The sequence below is a fragment of the Lontra canadensis genome, unplaced genomic scaffold (assembly GCF_010015895.1).
Source record: "Lontra canadensis isolate GAN:19392208 unplaced genomic scaffold, GSC_riverotter_1.0 scaffold4, whole genome shotgun sequence".
Taxonomy (NCBI): Eukaryota; Metazoa; Chordata; class Mammalia; order Carnivora; family Mustelidae; genus Lontra; species Lontra canadensis.
In genome coordinates this window covers 51,916,917-51,933,975 of record NW_022630998.1, presented here as the reverse complement: position 1 = coordinate 51,933,975, position 17,059 = coordinate 51,916,917, and the positions used below count along the sequence as shown (strand labels likewise).

General features: G+C 41.4%; 1 protein-coding gene across 6 annotated transcripts in view; it reads right to left on the bottom strand.

Moving 5' to 3' along the window:
* Positions 1-1,166: 1,166 nt before the first annotated feature.
* Positions 1,167-17,059, bottom strand: part of ANKRD55 (ankyrin repeat domain 55) — a 156,000-nt gene continuing 140,107 nt past the window's right edge. For all 6 annotated transcript variants that reach the window (XM_032850366.1, XM_032850381.1, XM_032850384.1 and 3 more), the window contains 4 exons: positions 14,014-14,181; positions 10,415-11,076; positions 3,606-3,698; positions 1,167-1,653 (listed from right to left, as the gene is read on the bottom strand). In XM_032850366.1, the coding sequence (XP_032706257.1) occupies positions 1,532-1,653; positions 3,606-3,698; positions 10,415-11,076; positions 14,014-14,181 (1,045 nt within the window). In that variant the 3' untranslated portion in view covers positions 1,167-1,531. The remainder of the gene's footprint in view (positions 1,654-3,605; positions 3,699-10,414; positions 11,077-14,013; positions 14,182-17,059) is intronic.

The window sequence follows — 17,059 nt, the reverse complement described above, 5'->3', positions numbered from 1 at the left end:
GCTTTCTCTTCTATAATCCCTAATTCAGACTACTATCATTGGCAAAATGAGACTGTGGACTAGTAACCTCTTTATTATCACTTCCTACATCTCTCTACCTTGCCACCTCCCTCTCTACATCCCTATTTCCTTCCCTTCCTTCTTTCCTGGGGGGAAAAAAAAAAGACTAAGTGCCGATTGTGTGCCAGGCACTGTATACATTTCTAGAAGTGCAAAGCCAAAACACTATGATTTGGCCTCAGAGGAGCTTCTATTTAGTTAATGGCACAGTCTGACCTCTCTCAAAAAATAATGCCAATATAAAATGGTAGTATTGTACTTGAGATATTTACAGAATAACATATAGGATTAGAAATAACACAGAATTGGGGCACCTGGGTGGCTCAGCTGTTAAGTGTCTGCCTTCGACTCAGGTCATGATCCCAGGGTCCTGGGATGGAGCCCTGCATCGGGCTCCCTGCTCAGCGGGAAGCCTGCTTCTTCCTCTCCCACTTCCACTGCTTGTATTCCTTCTCTCACTGTCTCTCTCTGTCAAAAAAAAAAAACACCAAAAACCCTCTCTTTTGTCAAAAAAACAAACACACACACACATACACACAAACGACCATAAATAAATAAATAAATAAATAAATAAATAAATAGAAATAACACAGACTGAATATGATCTTATACACCTAGGCCTTAAAGTTTAAATCAGTCCAAACAACACACAAACATCTTAGTAAGACCTACAGTTAGCAGTAATCTTTCAAACTTTACTAAATCATAAGTTGAGAATGTCTTGAATAGGCAGAGACCATTATTCTCAGAGAAAAGAATGATTAAATACACAGAGTATTTGAGGAATGTATGAGAAATTCCTATCTTATTCAGTTGGGCCAGGATGTAGATCCTTCCACCTCACATGATCTTCTCACTATTACAACAATCGTATCTAAAAATGACACTAAGTGGAAATAATCAAATAACAAAGAAGATACATAAACACTGGCAAATGATTTGGGCTATAGCCAGAATCAGAAGATGTTAGAAAATATCTTACAGAAGCCTGTACATTTAAAAGCTATAAACTGACTGTTTATAAAGGAATTTGCTACTATGATTTTAATTAAGTTTCATCAACGTAAGATAGAATTGCAATAAATATGAAGAAAAAGTATGGAATATACTTTTCTGTTGTTTTTTATTCAGCAAAGCATGTATTTTTAAAACAAAATCATTTAGGAAAAATAATCTGGGGATGCCACAATGCAAACGAAACACAGCAAAGTCTCCCCGCTGATAACATAGTGTGACTTTTTATTTTGGCATGGAGACGCCACAGAAACTCACAGACTTAAAACATATATACAATCAAAGATTCCAAGCACTTCTTTGGGAAGTATCATTGGAATAAGGAGTTATAAAACTGTGAATGGCTTCTAGAACGCAATTTACTACATCACTCTTTGTTCTCACAAACTAGAGTAATCTCATTCTTTGACGGCTGAAAATATATGTAATCTCTATTTTTACAGCTGGTGACCCACAGTTAATTTTCATCAGTGGCGGGATTGGCCAAGCTTTCTCTGTCCTCAGCTGCTGTGCTGTGTCCCCGTTGGCTTGGAATAGCAGGAAGCACTCGGTTTGTCCGCAGAGGTCCTCCAGACAGAACTGCGGAGAAAGAACAGAATGGGAGTCTTTCAAGGTTTGCTTCTCTCAAGAGTCCCAGGACGAATGGAGGTGGCAGAATAAGGAGTGGAGGAATTTCTAAGGAGCCTGTCTTGCTGAGAGCCCAGCTGCAGGAAAAAGCTATGTCTCTCTATCCATTCAGGCTTACTTACCACGTGTCATCAGCGATGTCAAATATGCACAAACACAAGACCGAGCCAAGTTTGTTCAAAACACATCAGGCCGTGCGTGCCTGGCAGAGCTCTCTTTTCCTGGGGTGGAGTAGCTGTTGATGGCCAAGTCAGCATAATGCTCTAAATGAGCCCCAAGACATCTGTACTGCTATTTTATGCGAACCTCAAAAGTTTCTCAGGGTTCTCTTAAGAAAAGCCCTCTGTACCTTTCCATTTCTTTTTCATTGAGCTAAAGCTGATCAACTATCTTTATCTTCCCTTCTCTCCTTACATTTAATTGTGGAGAACGAAACGCTCCTGGGCTCTGCCAAACAAAATCCCTTCTCTGGCTTCTCCAAACCCCACCAGGATTCAAGGCCAAGTGACTACTTAATTAGGTATCTTTGTCACTTGTTTCTGCTTAAAGATAAGGTCAGGCTTGAATTTCATCTAGTGATTGAATTCACACCATCCCAAACTCTCACTTTACATGGATCAGCAAAAGCAAAAGAATGGATCTGAGATTTTGGTTTTGGCTACAAACTCTTTGTATGAGTTTGGACATATTATCCTCACCTCTCCTTTTCCTAATCTGCAAAAGGACAGGGTTATACTAAGACCCCACTGGTCACTGTTTTTACCTAAGGAATCCTAGAACCCTTGATTGGTTCCTTCCAAACTACAGCCTGGGACAGAAAAGACATGTTGGATATTTATTCTGTGCAAAGTGTTGCCAGGGTTTTTCACCTGTTACTTCATGTAATCCTCCCAACAACCTTGTCAGGCTGGCAGTGTTCCTATAGGCTAAGGGAGGAAACTGAAGGTTAAGAAACTTGTCTGAAACAGGGCAGCTCTAAAATCATCCAACCTCCGAAATAAAGAGGGTACGGAGAAAGAGAGAGAGGGAGAGAGAGCATGAGAAAGTACCTGCATGCTTGCATACATGTTATAAATGACGGGGCTGGGATAGAAAGAAAAGGAAGGAAGGAAATTAGAATTCTTAAGTATTGTTTGTTTGCATGAGTCATCTGACTCAGTGTCTTATAGTTTTGCTCCTGGCTCTGCTACTTACTACCTGAGTAATGTTGGGCAAATCATGTAACCTCTCTGAACTCAGTTTTCTCATCTGTACAATAGGAATAATAATAGAACCTGCCTCCTCATACAGATATGAGGATATACAAACTCAGAATTTCTGGGTATGGGGCCCAGAAATCTACTTTACAACAAGCACCCCAGGTAATACTTTAAGTACACTCAAACTTGAAGATTACTGGCTGAATAGAATATATTTAATATTTTATATTTAAGAAAATTTTGTACAAATTATAAAATAAATCAATAATGTCAAAAGCAGTATGGGTGAACAGCATCTCCATGATTATTCCTTTCTGTTTAGGGATGCATAGCTTCTGAGTACAGGAATAACACATATTTGTATCTGTTCATCAGAGTAAGGAAAGCAATGTCAAGAGACCAGTCTTAAGAATTTTTAAAGCACCTTCTTAAACTCATTAAATAGTACATAGCAAAATAAACTTGTCATTGTTTTTATAATCCAAACACAAAAATTCCTCAAGGGAGGGAGTATTCTTTTTTCTTTCTAAACAAGCATTACCAAGTTGGATGAAGCTTTCAACACTGTCTCTCTTCTATTTTCCTGTAATTCACAAGTTTTGGCGCCTGATGTTCCCTCAAAATATGAAAGTAAACTGAAATAACAGTTGCGTCTAGACGTGTTAACACTTGCAAAGGCAGCCGAAGAAGATTCAGAATACTTACATTTTTGGTCTGGCAGAGGAGCTAGGTTGTTCCGGGTGATAGGAAGGTCCCTGATCTGGGGTCTGTTTGGGGACAGATGCTGAAAATTTTGTCCTGGGGACAAAAAGAATTGTATCAATCATTTGAGACATAATCAAGTACAAATTACAAAATCCACTGCATTAGAGAATTGTGAAGTTGTTAGAGATCACGGAGTTTAAGATTCTAACAAGAACAAAAATCATAACAGCTACACTTTACTAAGTTTCTTTACAGCAAATCACTGTTTCAATGAAAGAAAAAGACATCAGAAGTCAATTCTTAATAAACTAGTTGAAATAAAATTTTATAAACAGCACAGTTGACCACCCACTCCATAAAACTTAAAAGTTTGAAAAAATAAAATAGGGTATAAAGTATAACATCTTAATCAAATCTGTGGTGAAAAATACAAATCAGTAGGATATATTCTTCTAGATTAGTGTTTCTCAATGCTGGCTGCACATAGGAATTATCTGAGGAGTTTAAAAAAACACTCTTGCCCTAGCCAAACCCGAGATGGATTAAAAGAAAATGTCTGGGGCTGAAATGGGGCATCAGATTTTTATCAGTTTTGAAGGGATTCTAAAATACAATAGGCTTGAGCATCACTGCCCTAGAAGATGGGATCTGGGTGAAGGTACTCGAGAGATGGCTACTCTCTAAGTTAGGCCATAAGCAGTTCTGTCCGGGAGCCCTGTGTACTGCCTGTTGGGAACCAATGGTTAAAATCTCAGGAATTTAGTGATCGGCTTGACATCACAGTGGCAGCCTGGTGTCGGTCATGGTAGAAGTATTTATACTATGGACATGGCAAGTACTGATTTCTCTCCTGGAGAGCCACCTGTTAAATATTTATCAATACACTACCGATTATAAAAGAGTGATCTAAATCTCTTAAAGTAGAAAGAATACCCAAGGTATTTAGGTCCTTTTAAATAGCTGACCAAGTGGGACAGAATTAGACTCGTTTGCCAGCTTGGGCAAGAGATGCTCCCTCTCTAAGCCTCAATCTCCTGACCTACAAAACGGTGAAAATAATTGTGTCTGTCTTTTTCACTTGTCATACAAATGAAGTAGGAGAACAAATATAAAGCATTCAGCTTACAAGGTTAATGCTCACAAAACATTAGTAATTATTACAGTTTTATTCTGTGGAGTGTTTAACATGATCTCATGGAGAGTGGAGAATCTTTTGATCTTTTGCCTCATAGTCTCGTAAGAATCAAAACACTAACAGAACTGCTCATAGGTTTAATTCTGCTTGGGTCAAGAAGTCCTTAGAATAAGGTGGAAAAAGCATTAGCCAAGATCCACCATCCATCTGCGTAGAGGAGTCCAATGACATATTCTAAGGGCAGAGATCTGAGCACTGCCATTTGATGAAAATTGAGCAAAATTTCCAGTCTCTCTGGTGGATATTATATTTTTATTCCTTTGTATTCTAAAGGTCAAACAACTTCATAAGCTATTTAAAAAGAAAACATCCCTGAATAGAATAACAGTAAGTGATTATAGCAAGTACCCATATCAACTCATACCTTACTTATCTATGAACATTTGAGCAGAAATTTACAAAACCAAGAAATGAGATAATGATAATTATGGTTAATGTTTACTGAGAACTTAGGACTCTCAGGAACTGGGCTGAACCCTATAGGCATGACTTCATTGAATCTTAACAATCACTTTCCCTTGTGACACAGATACCATTATCATCCCCACTTTACAAAGGAGGACCCTGGGTTGGAGGACTTTTCAAATGTGCTCAAGGTCGCAGAATGCAAAGCAACAAAGCTCCAACTTGGGTTTGTCTGACAGAAAACCCATCCCGCCTCCCTAGCAGCCAAAGCCATTTTGACAAGATAAGAGATGGGCAGAAAGGGGACATGAGAGTGATCTGAGAGGTGGGGGGAGAGCTAGACTTCATTCTGCACTGGCATCTGGCTCAGTTTGGAAGGACAGGGTGGAGCTATGCACAGCCCAGAGCGCTTTTACCTGTCCTATGGGCACCTTGGGGAGCATCCAGCCCATGGGGACAGGGTGGAGGACCACTGTCCTAGATTGAAATGGCAAGAGGGGTTTTCACAGTTAAACAAAGGAATTTGGTTAAGCAACTGAAGAAATTCAGCACTCTATTGTGTTCTCACCATATTCCTGAGCCTAGAGCACAAAGAGGACAAGGCAATGTGCTCAGGAGGGGATTATAGTGTATGCTGGAAGAAAAGCAGGTTAACTTGTTCTTTTCAAGCCCAAGAGTAGAGGTGTGAGGGCATCACGTGGGAAAGGGGGGTCCGGAAAGGTGGAGGTGTCCTGAATCCCACAGGGCTCCCCCACTTCCTATCTAGCTCTGTGACCTTAAGCAGGTGGGCTAACCTGTCTATGCCTCCATTTCCTCATTTCCAGAATAGGGATTAAGAACTTCCCTCCTGCAGCGCTGTCAAAGGGGAAGTAGCACTTCACTACCTGCCCCACAGGAGGCTCGTTAAGCCGTTCTTCCATGGTTCACAGTGAGAAAGAGCCACAGCTCCTGTAGAGGTTAGGGTGACTTCCAGACAACAGTGGCTTTTGAGCTGGTTCTCAAAAGACTATACAAATCTGCCAAGCACACAGTCGACAGAAGGCATAAATAACAGGGGCACTGATGCCATAGACTGAAAGGTATGGGTTATCAGGGAACTGAGAGATATTCAAGGAAGTGTTCAAGGGGTCGGGAAAGGATTGGAAATGTGAGTCCAGATGGTGAGAATGGGAAGTGAGGCCCAGCCACGCTGGGAACATTCCGTTTACCAGCCAAAGAATCTGACCTTTGTCCTGGAAAAGACGCAGCACCTCTGATGAGCTGAAACACAGGGGTCAGCGGATCAGATCCTACAAGATCAGGGAGGACAGCACATTGCTGCTGTGATAATCTAGAAAACTGGGATTAGGGAGTTCTCTCTGGAGGGAGAGGGGAAGCGAGCGTTTTCTTACTTTCTGTGTGATGGCTTGTAAATAACCAGGCTAGTAGCAAACACCGCAGAGCTTTCTGTTCCATTTTCTCTGAAAGCTGCTTGCAGTGAATTAAGCTGATGTGCTCCAAATTTCCTCATTAGGTTAAGTGCCCCATCCCACATCTCTCTCCATCTAGCCCACTGACAGGTCTCAATGAATGTTGAACAATAATCATTGCAGCTAAATGTTCAGGGTTGCTGATGCAAGCACAGGGTATTGGCTGCCAGGAATTCAAACGGCAGCACTGTTAGCCCCTCTTAACTTCTACTAAACCCAGGGCAGGAAAAGACAAACTCCAATGCCAAAGGGGCTATTGAAGTTCAAACCAGTGGTGGGTGCAGTGGTATGATTTACAGCATCCAACTGCTTTATCGTATTGGACTTTCATATCAAATATGGGGGATCAATGTTGAAATCTGCTAGATAAACAGCTTAAACCACTTAAGTGAACCCTCAGAACCCTCAGAACTGTAGTCCCGAAGCCTCAGCAGTTCTAAAAACAACATTTTTAAAGTGGGTTAAAAATGTCCACAAAAATAAAATCTGTAAGGCAGGAAAATCTTTTTGTTTGGGGAAGGACGACATAATTTCTAAGAAAATTGCACTGTGGGTAAAGCGGCAAGTATACTAACAAACTGGACTGTGAGATTTCAGGAGACAAGCACATTGCCACGATGATACCTTGCTGTTTAGGAGATCTGGGTTCGAGTGCTGAGTATGTCGTTAATTAGTTGTAAGACTCTGAGCAAACTGTTTTAACTATTTTAGGCCATGTGAGTTATAACTGAAAAGGCCTCATGAGATCTAATAGCTCCGGCCTCTGGATAAGAAACTCTCTCAGAGAGATGACATGTCTTGCTTTATCAATCAGGGCTCATCCAGGAAAAAAGAGACCTCTGTTTGTCTTTCAAAAAGAGGAAATTTCATACAGTTGGTTATGTTTGTGATAGAAAAGCTAAGAAGCCAAATGAAGAGAAAGTAGGAGGACAATCCAGAGATTAGCTGTTTTTATATATATATATATATAATTATTATTTTTAAAATGCAACCACCCCTAGGCTGGTGAGATGAGAGGAAGAGATGGTAAAAGCTAGTGAGGGCCAGAGGCACAGTGAGCAGCTGTAGGCGGGGAGCGGGAAGAGGAGGTGGACCTACTGTTGGGAAGCAGAGGAAGCAGAGGGACACTGTGTACAACTACACTGCTTTCCCTCATTCTCTTACTCTTCTGCTGCTGCTGTGCCTCCTGGTACTTGGCCCAAAGTACTTGGAAGCAGCTGCAAGGGAGCCTAGGAAGCATCGTTCCCTAAGAGACAGAATAGAGCTGAAGATAAACACTAGATGTGAGAGCAATGAGGCAGCTGACTAGTACATTTACTTAAACTTCATCATCTTTAAAACAAAGTCATTTCTAGCTTGTATCTAAAGCACAGTGCTTAGTAAAGGGCCTGGCACATTGTTTTAAAAAAAAAAAAACAACATATACTTTTGTGTGTGTATAATACTATATTCAAATCACTGTTCTAAGTACTTTACATACACCACCTCTTTTAATCTTAACAGCAACTCACAGTCCTATATTAAGGTATTTCCTCCCAGTTTTTTTCAGGTGAGGAAAAAAAAAAAAAAAAAAGCCCAGAGAGATTAAGTAACAGTAAGTGACAGAGCCAGAACTTAAAGCCAGATGTTTTAACCACGGCAGTATTCTGCCTCTTGACAAATTAGAATGACAGAGACTCTAACCATTATAAAGACCATATAATCTTCTATCTAAACATGAGAAGAAAATTAAAGTCAGTTGCACAATCATTTTAGCAAACGCATTATCTTTAAAAACTCATTTAGAGGCTGAAGATTCTTGGGAGATTTATCTTATCACAACTCAGTTGCCTACAATGGCTCCTAGTTATTATCAGTGCTTAAAAACATTAGTTGAAAAAAGAAATGCTTCGATGTGCCACAGCTAATTATTTAAGATTCCCTTGGAGAATTTTGCTGCTTCTTTTCTACTATTCTGCCACCCCAGGATTATTCAAGTTACTTCAATGTTGTTGTTGAAGCCGCTGTTACTTTAGTTTCTGTTCCAGACAGCTGAGCCCAGTCGTAACTGACAGAGAAAAGATAGACCAAGGCTATCTGGGGAACAGAAAAAGAACAGGATTTTCACAAATTTCAAAAGCTTTTCAAAAGAGAAGGTATTAGCCAAGACAGGACCAAATCCAGGGCTATGCCACTAACCACATACTTTCGCGCTTTGTGGAGGAAAGTAAAATGTTGGGTGGAGTTTTCCTCGGATACCAAGCAAAAGCCTTCCTGTGCTCATCCATATTTACCCTGTGGTTCAATACATAACAGACACGTATGAGGGCAGCCATACTCCACCTCACGTGTTTCAGACACCACGCACCAGAAATGAGGGAAGAGAGCCAGACTCGTGCTGCATATTAAACAGGAAGGAATATTTTGTATTTCCAAACACATGTTCCTCCTCCTCTTCTTACAATACCCATAGCTCTCCTGGTCTTTCTTTCCTCTGTGTTTGACAGAAACAGGGGTTCAAGATACATCATTTTTCTCCCTCTCAACCCTATCGTAAGAAAAACAACAGAAACACGTGGATAAAGAACAACTGACATTCCACGGAGAGATACAGGATGCGTGGTGGACTGCGCTGAACTGGGGACAGTGACGTCCAACTGGGATCAAAGGGGACTATGGGTATACACATCCAGCCTGTCATGACCCTGTGCGATTTGGGTTCAGGGTTGCCCAACTTGTTAATTTCTCAAGTGAAGCTAGAATTTTCCATTTTTGTGTGAAACTTCACGATTTTTGAATATTAGCGATTAACTCACTTGAAAACAAAAGACACTATGGTAATGAATTGATTTGGGAAGCTGTTTTGTAGCCTCCGCTTTGGAACAATGGTTTCCTTTCTCAGGTGTGCCTCAGAATCCCCTGTGGACCATTTACAAAATAAAAATAAATGTTTTAGTGTGATATATTTATTTAAAAAGGGGGGGAATTACACACACACATACACACACACATACACATATATATAGTTTGTATGTATATAAAAACAAATTCTTTAGTATGATACATTTATTTAAAAGGGGGATATATACTTATGTATAAATGTTTTGTGTGTGTGTGTGTGTGTGTGTGTGTGTGTGTGTGTGTGTGATGTATATAAGACATCTCTGGAAAAATAAACAAAAAACAGCATCAGTAGTTTTGGATGTGGGGTGCCCTGCAGCCGGGGGAAGAGACAGGTGGGAGAAATACAATGTGAGCCTTTGGAATGTGTGGAGACATGAACCATTAACATGTGAATGTGTTTCCTTTCTATGTGGATACACAGAAGGCACTGCCACTTCCCCTTCTCTGTCACAAGATTTTGCTTCAGTAGGTCTGGAGCGGGGACCGAACACCTGATTTAAAACCAAGCTGGCACACAAACAGATCAACACCTCGTGACTGATCTCTGCCACTTACCCCTAGCTAAGAATCTTGCTACTGGAAATACTAATATTCCCGTTCAAATCTGCCACAGGTATTTGCTGGGAAGATGAGAAGGCACATACTTTAACTTGCTGACTGCTCTCAGGGTGGAAAAGCAGAATGCTTCCATAGCCTGGAGATCTTGAATCCAGTGGATTCAAGGACAGAAGTTGGCCCTAACCATCCATTTTGTTCTGGCCCTGCCCTCAAGGCTACTACTGTTGGTCCTGTTCCTCACCCAGAACTACACAGAGAGACCCTGCCCGGAATGAGGGAAAAGGAAGCAAGGACAATACCTGATGAAGGACTGTATAGGTGAGGAAGTTGGGGCAGCCCCAAGACCTCCTGGTGACCAGCCTTGCTGGTGAGCAATCTGTCTAGCAGCTTATCAGAAGAAGACACAGTCCAGGCTTTACAGAACACCTGGTTGGAATCACCTCTCCAGGGGTGATCTAGCAACGTCTGGCAGCCAGTTCTGTTGTGCAGTAAGTCCTGCTCGCTTCGGCTTTTCTGAGATCTCTGGGCCATCTGATGAGCACCGGAGTTCAGGCCGGCTTGGGAAGTGGCCCCCTGGGAAGCCGTGAGGAAGTTATTGCCCAGGGTGATGGGTGGGAGACTCTGCGTTCTGATTGGTGGAAGCCCCTTATGGGCCAGAGGCTTCTTTTCTGGCAAGAGATATTTTGAATTCTCCGAAGTCCGCTTCTTAAAGTCAATCATAGCCACCTGACCAGCAGGCTCTTCTTGGCAGTTGGTCTCCGTGATGCTGTCAAAGGTAGTGATGATGTCATCAACTTCCGAGGTGTGCTCCCCCCTGTGTCGATCCCTGCTGTGATCCTTATGATAGGCTCTCTGCTCTTCTTTTTTGTTTTTGCAGAAGATTTGGTTGAGCATGCTGAATCGTCCCTCCTTCTTCTGGGGTCTACTGTTCTGGGAAGGAAGAGGTCGAGCAGGCTCTGTTCTATGGGGATATATAATAACAAGGATGCCATGAGAGGACAGGAAATGGAGACAACCCCCAACCAAAAAAACAAAACAACCTCCCTCTGTTCCATCTTCTTGAGAAGGTTGTCTGAGGTCATCCAAAGAGACCCCCAAAGCTGTCTCAAGTCAAAGGTGATGTGGAGGAACTTGCAACACCTTTTGTCTCTCCCCCTTCCTTGCCATGGTCACTTCTCAGCCCAGTTATTTCTTAGATTCCTCTTAGTTCCTCAGGGGCTGTCCTTTCAAAATTTACCTCTAGAGAATCTATTTTCACCAAGGGATAACCTAAGCTGAAAAGAGCTTAAAACACTACTGTTCTCACTTCTCAAGGGCAGTCAATAGGAGTATAAGTTTTAAGTCACAGAGATGAAGGCCAAGCCTGAGCTGAGGCTTCAACTAGTGGAAGTGGGGTGTGCTCGTAGAGGTGGGGGAAGTGTGGTTTGGGGCTTTCTCTGCAAGGGATCCCAACAGATCTGGGCAGAGCTCGGACATTATCTACTTTAGGAAGCTGGCCTGTTTTATGCTATTTAGATGTTCTTCACTTCCCTTTCAGTTTTTACTAAATTTCCTATTGAAAAAATGCTTTTAAAAAAAATCTACTAAAGGAACGCAAGGGAAGAAACTTGTCTGGGCTTCAGCTGCTCTAGAGGAAGTATGTAAGCCAGAGATAGGGCGTGGCAGCAGAAGCAATGTGAGCAATGCCCAGTGGACAGGCAAATTCTAAAGAAAAAAAAGTTGTCCAGTTGGCTCCTTTTCTGTGGAGAATTTCCCTGAGGCACTATTCTGTTTCTGTTCCTTGGAAAATTCTGTTACTCTCTTTTGAGGCCACAACTGACTTAGTGCTTTCTGTGGTAGAGTTAATGATGAAACATGACCCATGGGAGTGTCCTAAAAGCCAGATTGCAACATTACTTTTCGGAGTGAGATATTATAATCTGTGATTTGGAAAATATCGCCCCTTGACTGCATATAATTCATGTTTGTCTTTATAGGTCACGCAGTGTGTAATTGGATCTTTACTTCTATGATGTATTTCTACCTTCCTTCTTTCACATTCCACTAGGCTTTTTGAACTACTGAACATAACTTCTGGACCCCTGATGTTACCAGAGAGAGCCCCAGGGGATTTCTAAAGTTCTTTCAAGCTGACCTGTAGAGAATATGGCCCTGTGAATTAATCCTACTTTAGTATCTTCTACAGTCTTTCCTCCTTCTGTCACAGATTGTGATTAGGGGGGGGTGGTGTCTGTCTCAGAGTGCGGCCCATTGACCCTGATGGTGGGGGTCCCTAATAGTCTTCAGTAGTTCCATGAGGTTAAAACCATATTCATAATAATATCAAGATGCCTTTTTCACTGTGCTGCTTTTTGCACCAAGGGTACAACAGAGATAGGGGGTCAAAGTATTGGGCTCCTTGGTACAAATTAAGACAATAGCGTCAATGGACTTATGTTAAAAAAAATCATCATTTAATTTATTAATGTCCAGCAAAAGAGATTAATTTTATTAAATATTAACCTTTAGGTATACATTTTTTGACAAAACAGGAAGTGCTCGTAAGCAATTCCACTATATAATGAAGTATGACCGTTGTCTTGAGGCAAAACACTTGTGTAATTGAATTGCCAGCTAACCCAGAAACCTTTTTTTTTCATGGAACACCATTTTTATGACTCATCAACAAATTACGGTTATTTGGAGTTGGCTATTTACAGAAATTTTATCAAAAATGAATAAAATAAGCCTGCCATTTGAAGGTAAACAATTGACAGTAATTGTTGCCAATGACAAAAATCCAGTTTTTCAGGAAAATTTAGAATTGTGAAAAACCTAGAGGCACCGCTGTAAGCTTGACAGCTTCCTGACACATAAAAGCTTTACTGATAAGATCAGTGATCGTATTAACTAGTGTGATTTTTTAAAAAATTCTATCACGAAGTGTGTCATTTGGAAGATATTCACAACTAACTGAATCAGTATTTTTCCAAAGGACCAGAACAAGATGTTATAAAGTCATGCATGGGTATAAAACCCATTTAAAGTGCAAGACAGAACTAATGGATTTTGATAACAACAGAGTATAAAAGGTTCATTGATATGCTGACAGTCCCTATTGCAGCGAACCTTTAGGAAACTAACACTTGTCAAGTTTTGATGTAATATCAAAGGAAAAAGTATCCACAATCATCTCCAAAGACCACTGAAATATCTTTCTCCAACTACATGTTTATGCAAAGCCAGATTTTTTCCAGACACTTCAAAACAAAGCACTGCAACAGAGGGAAGACAGGAGCAGATATGGGAATCCAGCTGTATTGTATCAGGCATCTGTTAAGATATCAAAGAGATCTGCAAACAAGGTGGAGCTCGGCTATTCTTCTCATTACAACTTGTTTTTGGTTTCAGAGAACAGGTTGTCTTTAACTAAAAACATGGTATTTAGGTCACCACGCAAATGTAATGGGGTTATTATTGCTTTACAGGAGTAACTAAATAAATATTTTATTAAAAATTTATTTTAATTTCTAACGCCATAAATATCAATAGGTGTAACTCACATCCATAAAGGCTCTCTGGGGTTCCCAATTTTTAGAAGTGCAAAAGGGTCTTGAGAACAAAATTTTGAAATTGTTGATTACAGAATAAAGAATATGAAGAGGCCATGGCATTAAGGGAAGAAGAAAGGGAGAAGAAAGACAGGAGAAGCACCAGTCCAGAGGACGCTGGGCCTGATGGATTCGTGCTCAGGACTATCACTTTGCTCCACTGCGTTGAGAACATGTCACCCTCTGTTAGACAACAGCAAACACAGTATTAAGGTAGTGCTGGCCTGGTGCATCAACAAATTCAACAATTGTAAGGGATTTTGTGCACTGCTGGGAGGAAGAAAATGAGGGCCTGCCAGTGCACTCACCTGCTCTCCTGGGAGAGGAGTCTGACGCAGGCTTCGTGGCCGCAGTACAGGGCATAGGCCAAGGGTGTGCTCTCTTTGGTGTCCCGCAGGTTGCTGTCCATGCCCAGATCCAGCAGTGACTGGACACAGTCTGCCTTCCCTGCAGCAGCAGCCCAGTGCAATGGGGTCCTGGGGGACCACAGGGGAGCAACACAAGGGTCAGAGCACAGACATGGCCCAGGTTGCTTAGCCAGCGACAGGTCCTGTTTAAAGTCTGGGCCCCGCCTGAGACACATGTTGCTACGTATGCCGTGGACACGCTAAGCTTTAGATGGGGCTGCAGGATGACAGTGTGCCCGTTGGAGCCTGTCCTCTAGTTCTAAGCATTCCCTGGCCTTCTGCCTTCACTGGCCTTCCTAAGAATGTCCTAGAAGAGGAAGCAGTGGGTCAAATGCTGCGGATAATTTTCAGGCTCTATATACCCAGGGCCAAACGGTCTTCTAAGAACACTGACTCAATTTAGCCACCTACCAGCTGGGTGCCTATTTTTTCCCTAAACTGAGTCTTACTAGCACCTTTAAAGAAACTCTTTGCTAGGGTGCTGGGGTGGCTCAGTCGATTAAGTGTCTGCCTTCAGCTCAGGTCATGATCCCAAGGTCCTGGGATTGAGCCCCACATGGGGCTCCCTGCTCAGCGGGAAGCCTGCTTCTCCCTCTCCCTCTGCTCTTCTACCTGCTTGTGCTCACTCTTGTTCTCTCTCTCAAATAAATAAATAATATTTCAAAAAAATCTCTGCCAATTTGATAGGCAAAATGATACTTCAGTGTTGTTTTCTTTTGCATTTCTTTAACAGTGAGGTTGAACTTTTTGAAATACATTTCTGTCATTTGTGTCTCCTCACTGAAACGACTCTTAATGCCCTTTGGCTCTTTTTCTGTTAGATAGGTAGTTTTTTTCTACTATTTATGTGGGCTCTTTATGTATTAAAGGTATCGGTCTTTTGGTAAACATTTTCTCTAATTTGTTACTTGAATTTTAAGTTTTTAGTGATTTTCCATACCATTGAAAAAACACACTTAATTATCTCTTCACTTTTGTTTCTTTCATAACTTTATCCTTAGAAAGCCCTCCATTAGCCAGAAGGTAGGTATATGTTTGCCAGTATCTAAGCCTTTATTAAATTGTAAAAAATTAAATTTTTTATTAAATAAAAAATTGTAAATTTTTTCTTAGGGGAAAAAAAAAAAAAGCAAGAGACTGGGAGAAAATACTGTAATTTATAAATTGCCCTGGGAAAGGCTCAGTCCTGAGGCAGGAAAGGAGGGCATGACCCGCTTCTCCTTGGCTTTGTGGTGGGGCCTCAACCTTGGGCAGAAGGGCAGCCAAGTGGTCTCTCAGACATGGAGGCAGCTGAAGGGTTCGACCGAGAAGGGCTCAGTTGGGGCTATCTGTGAAGGTACATGAGCCTTAATATTTGGAGAGTAGTCTTGTCCCCAGTGTGGCCAGTGTCCCAAGGTATGGATTGGATTGTATCTCCTGTCAATCAAGCATCCTTCACCTCAAGTTATGCTATGGGCAGCACTTTGAGACCACTTAATAGGACCATATTTCTTCTTCAATATAGTGATCAATCACAGTGCTTATTTGAATATGTGGCAGATGTGATTCATTCCACTCTACTTGAGAGAGGTCTCCAGACACTATTTATTATGAAATAGGATGAGGCAGCAGCCAGATTATGCCATCCAGTTTAGAGAATATAATGCCAATTAATTCGGTAGATGAAGGGTTGGACATCAATTTCGGCAATTTACTAAACCATGACAACCCACTCTGGAGCAGCTTAAAATATTTCTTCACGACAACTGTGAAGGCTGACTATTTTAATTGTTTGGACTACCAACACAGAAAAAGAGGTCCAGAAGAATGGGGGGAAACTGACATTGTTTTTCAGAAAAACAAGGGAAGTATATAGACAACTCCTAACTGATACATGTAGAGCCTTTGTGGGCAATCTGTAGTGTCCAATTGCAAGTTATCCCCACTGTAATTCCTTTCTTACTCTGAACTTCCTGCAGTTTCACAGGAATAGAAGACTGGTTTCAGCCATCACAATGTGGAGTTGGGAGGGTCAGAGCCCATGATCAGAGAAAGTCATTCAAGATGGCTGAGGAGGTAGTCTCTGAGTGGCAGGAAATGAGGACTCTAAGCATGAAGCATTGGTTGAGGAATCGGCAGCTATGGAATGATTTATAGGACATGTAAACATTCCCTAGAGGATTCCCAGAAACATGTAGGGAGGGGAACTTGATGGAAGATGGTCTTTCCTGATGATAAATGGGTTGGATATTAATGTCAATCTGACCCCAAGGGTTGATGAAACTTGGGACATTTATGCTACATAAGCTTCTTCTGGGTCATGTGTTCTGTGCCATCACTCTTAGGCTAATTTACACCATGTTCTAAATGTCACAGATCTGTAAAACTTTAGTATCTAGGAGAACTAGAACCTCCACATTTCCCCCCCCTTTTTTTTATTTAAATCACTGCCTTATTTCTTCCCTTTTCTTCAAACGCTTTCCCTCTGCTAAGAAAGATAGGAAATCACAGTTACTACAAATGCTTAAGGCACTTACACCTATGAAAATTTTGAAAAAAATCTACCACAAAGAGGAGCTCATAGTTTGTGTGAAGGCACAGCTGCATGATGCAGAAAACATGAAACAAGAGGGCGGGCAGCATCTGTCACCACCGGCAACCTGTGGGCTGAGCTCGGGAGCAGGAAATAGCTTCTCCTTGAGATTTTACTTGAACTTAAACTCTCCTCGGCCTTTATCTTTTGTCCTTTTTTTCTCTGCTTGGCTTTACTTTCTTTTGACACTTATGGAACTGGCTTTTCTTTGCTAAGTGTGTGATAATGCAGAATGGCAAGTACCCTCTTCAGAGCTGCTTCTAAAACTACTTGGAATTAGGCAAACTTTTCTCCAGCCCTCCTCTCCTCAATATGTTGCTTTTTTTTTTTTGCCTTCTAGATCATTCACCTTTTCTCTTCATATAACTTTAGTCC